Source organism: Chaetodon auriga, chromosome 1 (assembly GCF_051107435.1).
Source record: "Chaetodon auriga isolate fChaAug3 chromosome 1, fChaAug3.hap1, whole genome shotgun sequence".
In the NCBI taxonomy this organism is placed as follows: domain Eukaryota; kingdom Metazoa; phylum Chordata; class Actinopteri; order Chaetodontiformes; family Chaetodontidae; genus Chaetodon; species Chaetodon auriga.
The window spans coordinates 17949597-17967716 of record NC_135074.1 but is presented as its reverse complement, the minus strand read 5'-3'; the positions used below and the strand labels follow the sequence as shown (position 1 = coordinate 17967716).

Genomic DNA, 18120 nt, shown 5'->3' with positions numbered 1-18120 from the left:
CTTATTTTGGTTCAGTCTGCTTGATTCTACCATCGTATCTATATGATAACAGGTTTATATACCAGCCCATAGTTCATAAGAGCGTGTTGTTACATAGAGGGGGAAGAAACAGAGAGATTCAATCCTACATCATTCCAAGGTACCTGCAGCTTAAAAAAATTGCCTTTTTCTCCTGGGGCTTAACAGTGCCTTTTCATGACAGTTATCAGCTTCGGGGGCTTAGGTCTAAATATCGGTCACAGTATGGTTTTTGAAAACTCGGGGTCCCATGTAATAAAAGATACTCCGTTACAGTGCTAATCCCAAGCCCTGTGAAAATCCTCCTGTGCTCCAGTCAAATACATCTCCCCAAACTACATTAACTCCCACCAGAGGGACCGAGCAGCAGTGGGCTTGCATTTCTATGGAACTATTTTCACCAACTCATACCCTTTGCATTCAACATACAGTAAAAAAAAAAAGTAAATCTTATTATCCATCTTTTTTTGTGAGTGGATGGTGATGGAGTAATTTCAAAGGTAGCGGAGTGTTGTGCTGTGTCGAGGGAATCCTCAGAGATTCCTTATTGTGCTCCTGCCAGGCCGCACACACTGTTAATCACACCATGAACAGACTCAATAACAACAGCCCCATGAGAGGCTCGAGCAAACTAACACAGACTTACACATACACAGCTCACAAAAGCAAGCAAAAAAAAAAAAAAAAATCCTCTCTTCTGCAGCAAAACAGGGAACATGATTCGAACTGCAGACTTAATGGAATATTTCAACATTTTTGGAAATGTGCGTATTTGCCTTCTGGCAAGTTAGATGACAAGATTGATACTCGTCTCATAAGGTAGACAGGATTAATGCACGCTATGTTTTACTCTGTAGTGTAATAATTTGGAGAGGGAAGAAAAACTGATTTAAAAGCCGTCGCTTATGCCTCCCTTGAGTGAAACCCCATAAGCTATGACTTCAGGCATTTTCAGTGGTGGGAAACGAGACATTCTTGTCATCATCCAAATAGATCATAAGATTGTGATGTTTATGGAAACGTTAGCAATATCTGGTGGCTTCCCTCCAACACACAGCTCCGCTCGCTCACCAGAGCAGCTCCTGTCTCTTAGTCTGTCGGTGGCACAGTAGCCTTCGGTGTTGATAGGCTATAACTCACGACATGTAACCAATCAGATAGTGCTGTGGGCAGGACACTGAGGGAGACTACAGAGTGTTGACTGCAGACAGAGAGAGGCATCTATATCGGAGCCAATTTTAGATTAATTTCATCCTAACCTTTTTTGTTTTTGCTGAACTGAAAAATGATCTGGTCCGCAACTCAAATCCGCAATAGAATCCAAACTGTGAGTTTTGTGATCCATTGCACCCATAGCTTAGCTTTGCATAAAGACTGGAAACAGGGGGAAACAGCTAGCCTGGTTCAGTCCAAAGATTTTAAAAAAAAAAAAAAAAAAAACACCTATCAGCACCAACTCAACAACAATATAACATGTTAATTAGTGAGATCTAGAACTAGCTGTTTCTTCTGTTTCCACTCTTAACCTCGGCTGCATATATTTACTGTACTGATCTATCATCTACCCCTCTGTCAGAAAGCAAAACAGCGTTAACTAGTCCTTTACCTAAATATCAGAAAGCACTCAATGGTAATGAACACTGGACACTTGGATTGTTATGACAGCTAATGTCAATCCAAGCTCATTGTGCATGTCTGTGTCAGTGCAACCACACTGTGTTTGCTCCTCTGGGATTGCTAGATCATCAATCACAGATCCCTCATCTTTCCCAAACATTGGTGGCCGACATCTATCTGAGACACTAACACACGATGTCATCATTGCCACAGGGCTGCGTTGGCACTACTGGCTAAATAACTGTCAGATCACTGTGGCAGCATGCAGACCAGAGCTCATGCCTGGTCCCCCAATCACTTGCCACAGCATTTAAGAAGTGTTTTCTTCCACACTCTGTGCTACATCCCAGGTGAACATGGGGCTGCTTGTGGCAGCTTGGGAAGTGATGATATGCTCATGATGGATGCGTGTGGGGTCGAGTATCAAGTCGGGGCAGGGCACTGGGGAAGTGGGAGTTGTCGTGCAGTGGCGGTGGGCACAGCCCTGACTGTCAGACCGCCAGCCTACAGCCACAGCTGCCCAGGATACAGCGGCTGGCTGGGAGCCAAGGTCAGCACGGCAGGGCTCGGGACTGTTCACAGTTGACTGATCACACACTCGTAGCTCACCAGCTCAAACAAGCTCAGGGACAAGACTGAATTCCCTTTGTAACAGACTGAAAGATGAAGCACTGAGGAGTTCTTGTGAGAGCCTTGGACAGACATTGTGAGGAGAGCATAATTTAGGAAATTTTTGAGATTTGCGCTCGTTTGATAATCAACTATTTGATTCCCATTTAACAAAGTGATGGAATGAAAGTAGTAGACATCTTACGCACATGGACAATATTTTCAACACAGGAAAGAACTATACCCAAGTCTGTTATACAATGTAATGCCTGTCAAAGTCAAGGAACAGCACAGAATGACAGGAAGACCCCCACAGCACGGCAGACATCTTCAAATCCCAGGGACACAAATTTTGACACAGACTGTGACAAATATACAGAAACATACAAATGACGCATTCATTTTAATTGGTTCTATAAAATCTATCTGGGTGAGGAGGCAACTTGCCAATGGGTGTTAATGTCAGCATGCTGGTAATGTGGAGAGTAAGAAGCTCTAGTCTCCCAAATGACCCTAAACAGGATGAGTTGTTGAAAGAAAATGGATGAGAAAATAGACATATGGATGGATTGGAAACACACCAGGGAGAGAATGTGACCTCTGAGCGTTCCCCAACGTCAGAAAAGAAACATTCCTGATGAGTTTAGACAAACTAAAAGATACTTTTTTTTCATTTTGATACTAATGCTTTTGTTTAATCGTGTTCAGGTGCCAATATGAGCAATCTGTGTTTTCATAAACGTGGCAAAACATGGTTTGGAACGGTATTACTAACAACACAAAACGTATGTTAATTTGACAGGGTGGAAAGATAATATTGATAATAATAACAATGTTAATATTTAGCCAGCGCACACATTTACATAAATCAATCATGTCCATTATTGGTTTGTTTTTATTGTTGTCAGTTCACTGCAGGTACGTTTCTTACTCTGTATAACTTTCATTCAACTCCTCAGATAATGGTCATTTTATAATGACAAACATAGACAGAAATTATTTTAACGGCACAAGTCAAGTATCAGTGCACTCCTCCCTGATCGGACAGGTGATCAAATAGATTGATATAAATTAATGTTGCAGTGACTCTGCACATTAACGATTTATATATTCTAAGTAGTGATTTAATGGTCATCGATTAATGATTAACATCCGTAACAGGAATTTTCTACTTTTCTCTGAATCTAATTTTGCCATCATTCCCATGGTTATGCATATGGCTGATAGGGTTACGAATCACTTCTTAAAGCAGAATATACTGGATATAATATTTTATAGGCTATATTAATCAAGTCTGGCATGTAAGCAGCTGTGTGGAGAGTGTGGCATGTGATTGTTTACGTGCACGCCTTATGGAGGTGCAAACAGCTGTCTGCTGGCTGATGCTGTGCCTTGCAATGTCAGAAACAATCATTTATATGCACCTGCAGCAAAGATATCTCAAGCGTCTCTGTCTTATAATTCAAATCAAGCTGCCTATGTTACTATAGCCTGTAGATGTTCATTCGGGAAGGGCACAGAAAAATAAACAAGGTAACGCTGCCCGAGTGGCTCTGACATTTAACTGAATTCTAATAGAAAGTGACAGGAGATTGACATTAAATGAAATTCATACAGGGCATCTAGAACAACCAATGTGTGAGGGACAAATAAACAGGGGGATAGCTGTTCACACTTGCTCACACTAACAGTGACATGTTCTCACTTAAACACAACAACGGAGATGCAGCTTAACATTTCTCCCTTTAAAAAGGCAATAAACTATGAAACATTACAAAATAGCCTATACTTATTTTTAATGTGGCATTTTCTTTAAATTCATAAAAACTGACTTGTTTTTCTTCATCAACAGCTAAAAATGTGTTGTTTATTGTCCTTGTTAAACAATAGGAATATGCAATTGGCAATAATTTCCATTGCTTTAAGGGGACAAAAGATTTTTAGAAATTAAATTCTCATTTTCATCTTTTATGTGGGTCTGTGATTCCTTAAAAAATAGTATCTCAAGTATTAAATCAATTGTTTGGCTGCACAGAGAACAGACTGTCTCCTTGAATAATGGAGAACACTGCAACAAAAAATACATTTTTGCTTGAAACCAGCTTCAGTTATGGACAAAGAAATGTTTAGATAAAGAAAATTTTGTAGATTTTGAATCTTATTTATGCGTCCGTAACCCTCTTTTTCCTCACAGCTCATACTTGGAAGGACAACAGTGACTGTCCATTCGCCAACTGTCTTGCTAAAAAACATTTTCTGAAGGTTTTTTTAGTCTATCCTGGTCCCGGCTGCATCAGTTTTGCTATTACTAGTTCAGAGGTTGGAACCATGTTAACCTGCATCTGGCAAGAGTCACTGAATAGTAGCTTGGTGCCATTTGCAATGACAGACACAGGCTTTAGCCATCATCTCTTTTACTGTAGTTCAAGACAGTTTACTCATGCTAGCATTTACAGAATGTTATTGGCAGGTAGGGGACCAAACCAATGGCCTTGGAGGTCTGCCAAATGGAGGTCACGGAATCTGATTCAAACCCTGCTTAAAAACATGAATCACCTGCAGTGTCACTGCATTGGCTTGCTTCACCACTGTTGACAGAAAGGTTTCAAAAGCACAAACAGTGGCAAGTACTCATCGTAAGGCTCAACAGCTTGTTATTGGCCACTTTAAAGAAACACTCCCAGTCAGGGCAGAAACAGTCAATTCTTCCATGGACTGGTCAACAGAAAATTAACTTGCAAATATTTTGATATTTCATTATTTGTTGAAGCAGCTTTTCAAGCAACAATTCTCTGGTTCCAGCTTCTTAGGGTAAGGTAAGGATTTGCTGCTTGTGTTTTAAGTCATTATAAATGAAATATCTTTGGGTTCTGGACAGTTGGTTGGACAAAACGAGACATCTGAAGACGTTGCCTTTTGTGGTGCACCTTTCTACACTGTTTTGTGACATTCATAGATTTGATGATTCAATCAATGTGTTAATCAATAATAAATAGTTGGTAAAATGATTGATAATGAAAGTAATCCTTGGTTGCAAAATACCAACAGAGAGAAAAAAGTTTTCCCCATTTGATCAAGAGCAAAGTTATTCCCTCACCTGCAATAAGGCTGATCACATAGTAACTGCTGGGACGAACCCAGATCTCCAAAGACATTAAAACATCTTGCTTCTAATCAGATATCTACCCTGGGCTGAAAAAAATATTTACTTTCACAGTGAAAATTCATGGGGTGTAAAATTAACATATAATTTGAGCTGAAACATTTTAACAGACGTCTAACAATAACATTAGCTTCCAGTAACTGGGTTTTCCTGCCAGCTGCATAACATATTTGGGCAGATGTTTAAAAAAAAATCAAATTCACTGTCCATGAGAACATTAACCCGTCCTTTCTGTCACAGAGAAATATGTCTATTACGGGTAATACAACATGACTGGGATAAGGTGAGACTAAAACATTGTGAATGAACCGCTTTGATGTAACGCTTGTTAAATGATGTGCTGTGGAGCAGAAAGGCCATTCAGAGGCGTGAAGGTGTGGGTCATCTTACCCGGGAGGACTCATAGGAGGGACTGGATTCGCCACCTGGGGCCCAAGACGCTTGGTTGGTCCGCTCCTCCATACCTGTAGAGAAAGAGAGAGAGAGACGCACAACTCAGTCAGCAAGTCAAGATTACTCACATAGTTCAATGTGCATACAGTGTATCTACTTTCTGTTTCTGTAAATGGACTGCATTTACATAGCCCTCTTCTCATCTCTTGACCACTCAGAGTGCTTTACAACACATTCACCTGAAATTCACTGACACTCTTCAGAGGTAACTTGCATTAAAGTAAATATAGATTATTAAAACAGGGGACCTATGTTATCTCAAGTCTGATTAACACTTCACTTGAATACAAACTATAGTAAAATAAGTAATGAAATATTATCTCCCTCCAAAACTGGCATAATAGGGGTGTGATTACACAACAACAATTTTTCCCTGTTTGGAAATGAACAAGAAAAGTGACTCATTCATCTCCTCTAAAGCTTCATGACACAAAAAAATATTTACCATTAATTTCGCTTTGCATAAACACAGTTTTGTGTGCTCCAATGCATCAAAAAGCAACTACTTCCAAACAGCTGAGCACTAAAACTCGTTAAATGAAAGAAAACCTCTGTTTCAAGAGTCAAACGGATGAACAAAATCAATAACTCCAAGCAACTGCAAAGCAAGACCATCTGGCATATATTGAAAAATATAATATCTGATCCTTAGAATCTAATTTATGTGATATAGTCTGTAAACATATTTGATGCCTCAATTGTTCTTGCTGTTTGAAACATTATTGTGTTGTTGTAAAAGGCAAAGTCCCCACAAACAAAACATAATTGCAGAGAGGGTAAAGCATCAACATTCTCCAAGTTATTGATTGCCCCAGTTGTAATTTCATCTGTCTCGGCAAACTGCGATACCATTTGTTCATTTTTAGCTTCAAATAAAAAAATATCAGATTTATAAAAAAAAAAATGTCTATGCTCAGAAAAATAATAACACAGAAAGCAACAAACAAAACTTTTCAATATTAAGAATTCCTTCAAATTTAAAAGCTGATATGCACTGAGGTGCCTCCATGCAGCAAGGTCCGCTATACAATCCAAGAAACAGCTCCGATAAAAGCTGAAGTAGAATCTGCACAGCAACACACAAGCAAAGCCTGCAATCAGAGATTAAAACATGGAGAACGAGGACTATTTGTTTGACTCACAAAGTCAATGTATAGCTCAGCAAGCAGCTTAACAGACAGGCTATAGCCATTGATTTCCCTTAACTTGGTTCAATGCAGCTCAACTGATACTTTTTATGCATTGATAAGGCTATTCATTTCAAACTGACCAATTCAATATTAAAGGGAGATAATGAAAAGGTAGCGCGATGTAGTTCTGAGGTAGGTACCTATCTGTGAACAATACCCAATCTGAGATGTGATAAATTACATAGACAGTGTGGATGATTCATTTCCAGCTCTCGTGTTGCCAATCAATTGTTAGTCAGAAATCTAATTATGTACTTCACCAGAAAGTCTGTGACATTTCTCAAACCAGAAATCACGCTCCAGTGAGCAGCGCTATAGATAAGTTTCATGCTGACAAACATGTTGTTTTGCTGCTAACACACACCAGGTTCATTTCCCCTTTAAAGCCTTCGTAGTTACCATTAGTGGCTTAAAAAAAACAAACAGTAGAGTCAGCAGCCTCACTTTCATCATTTGGCTGTGTTGTCATGCACATTCAAAACTGTAAGAGGTGCTTTTGTTACAAATATAACTTCTATACATAGGTTTACATTTTAGGACTATGACAACACCAATGTGACATATTGTAGCCCAACTGAGGCCTTTTACACACAGAAAGTAACAATGGTCAGTGTTTGCTCTCTGGGCCACTGGCTGTCATCTTGTCTGATTACCATCTTCTACCAGGGCTCAAGGGTCCCCTCTCTTCACAAAGCAGAGACAAGGCAGCACAACAAGATTACTCACTGTCAAAGAGGCAAAGGGAAAGAAAAAACACACAAATGCATGGGCTATAATTTAGGTTTAATGAATTTGGAGGATGCTGCTGTACTGCTAAGTACTCCATGGGCAACAGAAAAAAGGGCATCATTCCCTTCTCACACAACAATATGCTCAAAGTTATAATCAATATTTTTTGTGTGAGCCATGAACTGAATCACTGTGTAATGTTAAAAAACCCACAAATATCTATCACCCAATTCTGCATTCTCCGCTTTTCAGCCTCTTTTAGCTCCCTGTTTGGGTTTTCTAAAAACACAAAAAAAAAAAATCTAATGCATTAAAAAAAATAAAACATAAGCTATCTACCAAACTGCAGGTATACAAAGTTGACAAGCATCTGATGTACATGCACTCAATTGTCAGTTTATTAGGTACACCCAAGGAAAACTAATGCATTCTAACACTGCAATAAATCCTTCCTTCATAAAGGTTATAATCAGTTTTTCGTTAAAACTGTTCAGAAGAGGTGTTGATTTAAATTCATGGTAATTTTGGGGGATCTGGTTTGTTGTGCTGTTGAATTGTATTACGTTACTCTGTGACTTTCCCGGTCACAACTACTTTCAGCAATTTTATTACCGGCCATACGGTGGATACATTTTGTATCCTTGAATGTCCTGAATGTGGTGACCCTCAAGTATTTTTATATCCCACACAAATAATAGGTGTACAAACAGTGGTGAGATGTCAGGATTTTTTAAATTCCATGACTTTTCCAGCTTTTCCATTACCGTGGAAAACCTGTATGCGAGTTTGCAGCGGTGTTCATTGTGGCTGTTTTCATGCCCTCAAGAGCTAATGCTAAAGACGCATTCAGGGAGCTTCATGGTAACATCTGCTCACTTCAAATCAGGTACCCAGAGGCACTCATACGTGATTGTAGGTGACTTCAACCATACCAACATGACAGACATTTCAGTCAGTGGATACGCTTGACTGCGTATACTCAGATGGTGTATGTCCACAGATGGTAAACCTACGGAGCTGTGCCCCAACCCCATCTCTGCCTCTCTGACCACATCTCCATCATGCTGGAAACCAGGAAACCTGCCTCAACACCATCAGTGTGGCCCAGTGATGTTGCCTCCATGCTTCTAGACTGTTTTGACTGTAGTGACTAGCAGATCTTCAGAAAGGAAGCAACAAGTGCAAGAGATGTGGACCTGGAGGAGTATGTGTCATCCATCACCAGCAACATGAGTGAGTCTGTGGATGATGTTACTAGCAACAGAATCACCATCCACTCCAATCAGAAACCCTGGCTGAATGCAGAGGTCTACTCTCTGCTGAAAATCTGCTTGTACAACATCCCTGGCTGGGTCCTTTGGGACTACACACACCAGTTCTCATCTCTGACTCCTCACTTTCCTAGGCGATTGTCCCACCATGCTTTAAGACCAGCTACTATAGACTCTGTCCCAAAGAGTTCAACATTGTCATGCCTGAAGTACCATCACCCTACAGCACTCATCCATCAATCAATAATCATTAAGTGCTTCAAACGCAGCAGTGCGACATTATTCTTTTGATACCCTGAGCATGACATAAGAGGAACATGGCTACCATGTGAAAATGGTGAATTCCTACTTCACACTCTTCTCACTTAATATTTCTGTTTATATATTTATTTATTATTATCATTATTTTAATTGTGTTCTATTGTGTTTTATTTTCTCTGTTTTGGTTTTGGTACTCCCTGCACTGGAATCTGAGTACCTTTCGTTTCCTTTCATGTAGAACATATTCTGGTATGACAATAAAAACATCCTTGTCCTTATCCAATAGACTCAAACATCATTAAAGACATTCAGACACAAAGATCTACTTCATCTATGAACAGCTGAGTTTGATTGCGGATAAAATCTAGAAAATCCATTTCCTTCTGAGATCACATACTTCCCGTCACTCAACAACAGTTGGCAGCAAATCTACAGGCCTGAAGGAGTGAGAAAAAGACAGAATGAAAAAGGCTTCTGTTACAGGCCACATCTTTACTCCAATGAAATAAGAAATGTCAGTCATGTAAAAACTAGCTAACCTGATTCCCTGCACAAACATGTTGTGTATCGCCCCAAAATAAATGAATGATCCTTTTGGGCAAACACACTGATGGACGATTATTATGCATGTTTGATGAGAATACGAAAATATGTACGTGTAACTTCTGCTGCGTTAGAGTAATTCATGTCACTATGTCACACCGCAGACCACAGTCTGGTACGTTTAACGGACATCCATGTTAATGTAAACAAATCTAGATTTGCTGACGTATTTGGTGTAATGGTTTCCTGTCTAAATGAACTGAGAGCAGTACTAATAGTGAATCCAATGACTGCATCAAACGCACATATACAAATAATGAATGTGAAGTGAAAACTGGACTGAGAAGAACCAAACTGTTTTCACTATTTTCAGACAGGGTTGATGTCCGTGTATAAATTACACTGACTTATCATGATTAGATCAGAGCAGCATCCTGGAGAAAGCGGTAAGAGTCCTCTTTTTGGCAGAGAATCAGAGACAGAAAAGGAAAAAGCACACTGATTTGAACACTGTGTAAGAAACAAAGATGAATATTATGCTCTATAATTTGCTTTCTAGTGTAATCAGTCAGCTCAAACCTTGGACTGGGGGATATGACGGTATTTACCATGCAATGGAAGAAATCCCTTCATGTGTCTGCTATATATTTGGTTCGTGTTCCCCCCCCCCCCCCCAAGTCTGTTCAGCCTAGTCCCACCCTGCAATGCTTTGATTGGCTGTGATTGGTTAGTACTCGAAAGGCAGAAAGCCTTTCTGCCAGAAAGCTCTTTCACCCAGGAGACCACTGTTTGTATCCTGTGTGAAACCAAAAGTCAATCTTAGCATTTAAGCCAAACCGTGCCATTTTCCTGCACCTTAAGTCTAAAAATGAAATGTTAAGTTTCACATGGGACACAAACCCCAGTCTCCTGGATGAAGGTCCTGCGTTTGACCCATTCATCCATCATGACCTCCTTCTTCTTTATACTACATCACCTGACTTCCTGAAAGCTTTCTGGCAGACAGGGTTTCCTAGCCAATCACAGCACAGAAGGGGACGACGACTCTTGACGTGACATGAGAGGGACAATTGGTGGTGGTAATTGTACCTTTAAGCTGGTTTGCCAGCCGCTGCAGACGAAGATGGTCACAAGAAAACATGGAGGAGGAGAGTGATTGGGACAGTTTTGAGTCTTTTGTTTTTTACTCAAGTGTTGGATCATGTGAGTCAGCTGTTTTTGTTTTTATGGACATTCCAAATAAAAGAAGAAACAGTCAAATGTGACAAAGTATGGTTTGTACAAACTGTGAATATATTTAGTAAAACCATAAAAAAGAAATTCTAGTGACAAAAATCTGTTAATGAATAATTCGATCATTTGTAATCACTTTGAGAATTGACTCACATCACAGAGGACTGCAGCCCAGGCTCTCCATTGTGACAAGCCTTTGGTTTTAACACCAAGCTGAATCCAATGTGAGGCAGCAGCGAGGCTTTGTGTAGCTGAGACCAGCAATGAAACATGGAGTTATTTTTTATTTATTTTGGGATTTCACTGACAGGCAAAGCAACCTGCACCAGCCATCGGTCAGAGCTAACAAATGCACCACTACATACCACTAAATGAAAATTACCCTTTCAACAGCAGCCATCCACTGCCCCACTACACTAAAGAGTCAATGGCCTCATGAAATTTGCATCATCAACACAGCTGGAAAGGAGAAATGATGAATCTCTGTTTGAGCCACTTTGGGTATTTTTTCCAATCCATTTTTTCTCTGGCACACTTTCGAAGGGTCTTGCCAGTCCCACTCTGCCTCAATTACAGTATCTGGCTATACCCAGCTGAGATGCAATAATCCAAACTCTCATTCCCTGCAATTTCCACACTTGTGTCTGCACACTCGCTCGCCTTATGTTCACAATCACTTATGTAGGTGCCTCTTCACCTAGCTTGAGGATCAAACACACTGGAGCACATACTGTCAGGTGAAGGAAGGAGGAATTTACTCACTATAGACCTGATACACTCTAAGGGGAGGGGGAGTTCATTTTGACATGATAAAGGTTTCATTTTGCACAAGTTAATGTTTTTCAAGAGCTATGAAAATTACGATTACCACCTAAGGTATTGGTGTGACTTTTCAATCATAGAACACACATCAAAATGTATGCTCATATAGATGCAGACCGCATTTATAATCTATGCATTAGGAATGTAAGTGATGGCCTGATGAAGAAAAAAAAACCATGGTATATTTCATATCTGTTGGTCTTTCAAGTTAGTGGCTCAAGATCAGCCACAAAACACTAAAAACTAAGCCATTACAGATAGTTGATAACTGGAAAGAATAAACAATGCGTATATTACAATACAGTGACAAATATGATGAATATGCACCAATATTTTACAGCTAACAAACACAATTCTTTAAAGGAAATTTAAACATTGTAAATATTTTTTTAAACAAAACCATTAACTTGAATTGAAGTCATGTCCAATTTTTACAATTTTTGTTAGATATGGTGCAAAAAAAATCTATCCACATTTAGACATTTCTAAAGGACAAAGCTGGTCACCAAACAACACACAGCCATGACAATGAGCTCCGGCTGTAACACACAATTCTCCTGACAATCCACAACTCTTTTCTGGTCCGAACAAAAAGCACCATGCTGATGTTGGTCTATTTTAGAAGTCACAGAGTGCAAGGCCCAGCCTACAGGTGCCTATCCATGACTTACTATATGCAATCATAAAACACAAAGTAGTGCCTTGTTAATACAATGCACGAATCAAGCACAACGATGGTTGCGATCATCCTAGCATACAGTCAGTGTACAGAGTGTACAGTGGACGCGGTCTCACATGATATTGTGAAACTCAAAACTTTCATTATGTATCATCAGTGTGTTTTAGATATGACACAACAGACTGGCTTGTGAGACCTTTTCATTATCCACAATTCCAAAATACACAATGAGTTCCCAGTTTATTAGGTACACCTGTATAATCTGAGCCAATCCAGTAAAAAGCCCATAAATACAATAGATCCTATCTTTAACGCTTTTTGTGGGCACTGTTTCAGACCGCATTTGATTCAACACTGCAGTCATTTTGAGGTTAGTGGTGTTGGTTTTCTGAACTGCATTATATTTTGTCATTGTGTCCACAGATTAATAAAAACACCTCCAATGTGATACTAAAAAACAACCACAGCAATAGATAGAGATATAGATATAGATATAGATATAGATATATAATAGTCTGAAATCTTTGCGTCATTACAACATAAAATGCACATCTTTGTGGGAACCTCACCAGGAAGGTGTGACTTCAGTTAAAAACCCTCATCAGTCTGACCACAGCATTTCCACCACAGATCATTGTTAAATTTAGTGGGTTGTTATCGGGGCTTCAGGGCTAACCTCCTTCACTTTTTCCAGCAGTTGGGAAACAACAGAGGAGACTTTCCTTGAAAAGCAGCAGCCTTTAATGGCACACTGTAACCTATACTGTGCATTTACAGTAAGATTGACAACTTACTGCTAACCTTTACCTCCACTCTGCTCACAGTCACTGTCACTTTTCTGCCTCTTGTTCTCTTGCACTTGCACAACCTCACACTTGCTACGCACACACATTAAACACTGAGCAACGGTGCTCTCATAAACAACAAAAACACAATGACATTGAATGTTTTTCATGTTCTTTCTTCTCCATATGTGGTTGTTTATTTCAATACGGACACAAGCTTTGTTTGAGAAAAGGCTGCAGGCAGCAAGACAAAAGACTGCTGAGAAAGACAGGACAGTGTGGGAAATCCTATATCAGAGCGTAGACGATGAGACAACTCAGGTTGCTCCAATTCGCTCTGACCAATCACTGGTCTGCAGAGTTTTAAGTCCACCTTTCAGAATCGACTCAGCTAGCTTGGAATCTCAGCAGAGGATAATAGAAAACAGGATGAAATGGAGTGTTTCTATTGGTATCATTCACAACATTCGCCATTAGAAACACAAAAACATTCTAATGTGTGACGAACCGACTGCTTGGTGGAACTGCAGCTTAAAATCCATCCCCACTACTCCATAGTTCATGAGTGACAGCTCTGTTCTTGTTTCTTTGTCTTTTCGTTCAGTTTCCACTAAGTGTGTGTCTTTCGTTTCACAGATAACTGACTACAACGAGGCTTTGTGGATGCACACAACACATGCTTTCAGAAAACATAATGTTTGATTGTTGACTGTCTCTAGAAGCACATCAGACAATAGATGTGCTTTGGATTAATGTCCTGTAGCATTTATAGCTAGGAAGTGATCCAGAAGCAAGGAATCTGAACTCTTGCCATTACAACCAAACCATCCACAAACCTATTTAACCATGAAGACACTCATAGAAAAACTAAAAAAAGACAATTCAGTTTGTGTGTACATGAGGGTGATCAGAGGGACAGATCTCTTATCAAGCTGGTACAAAGAAAAACAAAACCTACAGAATAACTCAATGAGGGGATGTCTAACAACTCAATTAAACTGTTCTATAATTCACAAGCAGCTCCAGCTCTGTTCACAAGAATCTCCCTCAGACATGTTAACCTGATTCAAAATTTGTCTCCAACACACCTCACAGCAAAGCCCAACACAAACATGCTGTATAGTTTCCATGACACTGAACACACCTTCACCAAAGCAGTCAAAACATGGCAGATTTATTCATCTGACAGTCAGATAAAACACTCACTGAATTACACCATAATGTAATTAGATCAATAAATTAATTTACATGTCTATGGCCTAAACCTTGCTTTGTTCTACAGCTTTACTACAGCACTCCACTTTAACTCCAGGAGGAGAGCTTGCGTTTCAAGCACCAGATGTGAACAGCGCAGACACGAACGTCACAAAGGAGGGAAAATAATCACATTCAATGCAAGACTGAAAAGTAAGACCATATCAGAGAGTTTGCTGGAATAGGTTTAGGGACCAGGTCCTACCTGATGCACTGAACTGACTGCTGCCAAGTGTGGTGGGCCTGTTTTTCCCCCCGCTTACAGGTGGAGAGAACATCTGCAAGGAAGAATATGGACCTACAATCAGACTTAACAAGTGTGAAAGCAACCATTCAGATTATCAGATGCAAGTACCCTGAAAGCTGCTCATGACTGTCAAAAGTCATGGATAGTTTATAAAATCGTAGTAATCGACACTAACATGAATTGATCAATTAGTCATGTTTTATTTAGCCTTCTAGATCCTCACACCTCTAAACCCTCAGAGATGCGGGGCACCAAGAGGCAAAAAGAGAGGTAAAAATCCATCATACCGCACTAAAATCCAGCAGGTCACTTAATTCCTTGTCTGTTCCGAGAGCGGCAATCCGCTGCTGAGGATTCATCCTGGCGATCTAGAAACCTGAAGAAAACACAGTCCATCAGGCCACATCTCCGCTGCTTTATTCAACAGCGGGGACGAGCGCCACAGGAAATGACCAATGCCACGAGAGGCATTTGTTGTGGATGCCGAATAAAGACCATCACTGAGAATATGACAGTTTGCCCACGTTATATTTTTCCAAATGGTGCAAACACTTAGTTCCCACGGCTTTAGTGTTTTTCTCCAATGCGTTGGTTAAAAGAGATGGGGTGGACGCGCTTTCAATGGATGGCTCAGCATGTGAAAAACAGGACCTGCAGCATCGCAATAGAGCTTAACAATATTTCTCTGTGATAACACCGCTCACTACTGGTAAGATATTTATTGTTGCTTAGACCACCACTGACCATGTTAATGTCAGTGATTTGTGATGCAGGTTTCACAAGCATAACGCTGGTTAACATTAGCTGAGGCACCAGACGTCACTTTGCTAGCTGGCTAACGCTAGCTGCAGTTAACTGATTCATATGGACTGACAAGAGCTCGAGAGCCGCAACCAGCTGCGGCGGTTTTAGTCAATGTGGACATTAGTGCGGAGAAGCCTCTCTGACGAGTAAAACATAAATTACATACTGCTTCAAGATAAGTAGCAAGTAGCATGGCCAAACAAATATTGAAAATGACGCTCTCAATCCCCAGCAGCTCTAGAATACAAAATGCAATGATGGTCTTTCTCAACTCCCAACTTCTTTCACAGGTCCGAAAGCTTTTGGTAAACTCCCACTGATTTTTTACCTTTTTCCGATTAAAATCCCGACTAGGGTGATCTGGTGAAGACTCGCTGTCTTGCAATACGCCTAAAAAGAGCGAAATGTTGGTTTAAACGGCTATACCTGGTAAAATATCCTCTCTATATATCAGTTACGAGTTTCCCTTAGGCAGACATTTTTGCTTTGCGAAAGCCTCAGCACCACGATGACACTGGTTATTGTATCCCTCCGCCGAGCACAGTGACATGATGGTCCCACACAGCGGGAGATGCTGCGGGAGTCAGCTCACACCGGCGTGGGTCACACCAACGCACCACGTGTTTATCTCTGCTTTAACACCACTACAGGTGCATTTAATGGATTCTACTGGACTGCAGCAGCGTGGAAAAAATACAACACAGTCTATTCATTTCGAATAAGTTTCACTTACGTGACTGTTCTTCAAGCATGTCCATAGCTGTTCTCACAGAGTTGTCTTCTTCATGTTGGCAAAATATATACATATAAGTATACAAATGAACTAATACATTTCATGAAGCAGAGGGATGTAAGCAAGGCTGGATTCCACCCAGGCAAAGTGTCCAACTGCCCGCAGAGCCTCAGACCTCAAGAGGCCCCTAAAGCCCCACCTTCACTGCATGTCAAATGGATTTTGTAATTTGATTTATTGTACATTTGTAAGGGAATCTACAACAGTAACTAAAGTAAATAACAGCTGAGGTGGGTCCTGCATTACTAGCTCATTTTGCTGTGCCTTGTAGTTGTTACTCACCTGGATTTAATGGAGGTGACAGAGGATGTACACACTATAAAGAGGGCAATGAGGAGGGTGTCAGTATGGGGCACAATGACAAACTCTTGCCATAGGGCCCCTTTAAGGGTTAGTCCAGACACTGATGTCAGACCTAAACTTACTCTCAAAAATCGGCCTCATTCAGTGTTTGCAATTTATCTACCAGATAGAAACAGATGGACAGTTAATAATAATATAATAAATCATCTTTTGTTGTTTCAGGGATATGTATTTTTTACAGATGATTTCAATCAAAGTAACTATCAGTTGTGTTTGGTGACTTTACTCCTTATTTTGCTGTTAGTCCATTAGCTTACAGCATCAGGTTTCTTGATTGTAATTTGATGTATGCTTTTATGGCTGGTATTCTTGCAGTGATAGCCATTACTTGCAATTGTATTTTGTAGTTTAATTGCTGGCAGGTCTACTTTTCTTGTGAAAATTTAAAATCTGTGTATCCAAATTATGTGACATTGTGTGACACAAATGGTGGTGGCTGCAAAATTTTATTTGAATTCTCTCATCAATGACGTGAATTTGAAATGAATGATTATTATCTTCTAAAAATTCTTTATGTTGCCATGCCAGTGAAGTACAATAAAAATGCTGAAATGTATTTATCTTGGAAATTATTTTTTTGTGAAATATGTGAACATTGCTGATCTTTCTACTTTTAGGGAAACAGATACCATACCTTTTCATTTTGTCACTGTAATGTACATAATGTTTAGCAGAAGATTGCCAGTCATATTTTTAGTTTCAATAACCAAAACTTACACTGTTATTTAAAATGACATAATTTCACTATGGCACAGAAATAACTGTTTTTACCTTAAAAAAGATTAAAGGTACATTTACATTGACAAGAACGAAATTCTGTAAATCCCCTTTTCTTTCCGAAATTCAGTGTCTTTTCACATGAAAAACCACAAACACTCCCCGTTTCTATCTCAGTACACAGCTTTTACTCATGAAACACCTTCATATTTTTCTTTATCTTCATCCCTTCCATTTTATTTTGATTTATTTTTATGTATCAATTTGTTTTTTGAAGTGCTTTCTGAACTTCAACCTATATAAAGTTTGATTTGTCGCTTTTCCTACTTGATGATCTTTGCTGTAACTCCTGGTTTGTGTAATTTGATGCAATTTGTTACCTCTTGTGTACCGCATTGAATGTTTTGAATTATACAGTACAGACCATAAGAAGTATTTGATGGAAGTTTCTGCAATTGTGAAAGTTTTCTTTAACTTCAGTTGAGGTTATGCTCTTATTCTGAAGGGTTCCGAACGGAAGTGCTGTTGTTGTTGGCGGAAATCAGGCAGGCATTTGAAAACAAGCTAGC

At 39.7% G+C, this 18120-nt stretch overlaps 1 protein-coding gene across 5 annotated transcripts in view; it reads right to left on the bottom strand.

The window, feature by feature from the left end:
• Nucleotides 1-16168, bottom strand: part of tcf12 (transcription factor 12) — a 77179-nt gene extending 61011 nt beyond the window's left edge. For all 5 annotated transcript variants that reach the window (XM_076727710.1, XM_076727729.1, XM_076727719.1 and 2 more), the window contains exons 1-4: nucleotides 16007-16168; nucleotides 15162-15250; nucleotides 14833-14905; nucleotides 5798-5871 (exon numbers count right to left, since the gene is read on the bottom strand). In XM_076727710.1, the coding sequence (XP_076583825.1) occupies nucleotides 5798-5871; nucleotides 14833-14905; nucleotides 15162-15233 (219 nt within the window). In that variant the 5' untranslated portion in view covers nucleotides 15234-15250; nucleotides 16007-16168. The remainder of the gene's footprint in view (nucleotides 1-5797; nucleotides 5872-14832; nucleotides 14906-15161; nucleotides 15251-16006) is intronic.
• Between the last annotated feature and the right edge of the window lie 1952 nt (nucleotides 16169-18120).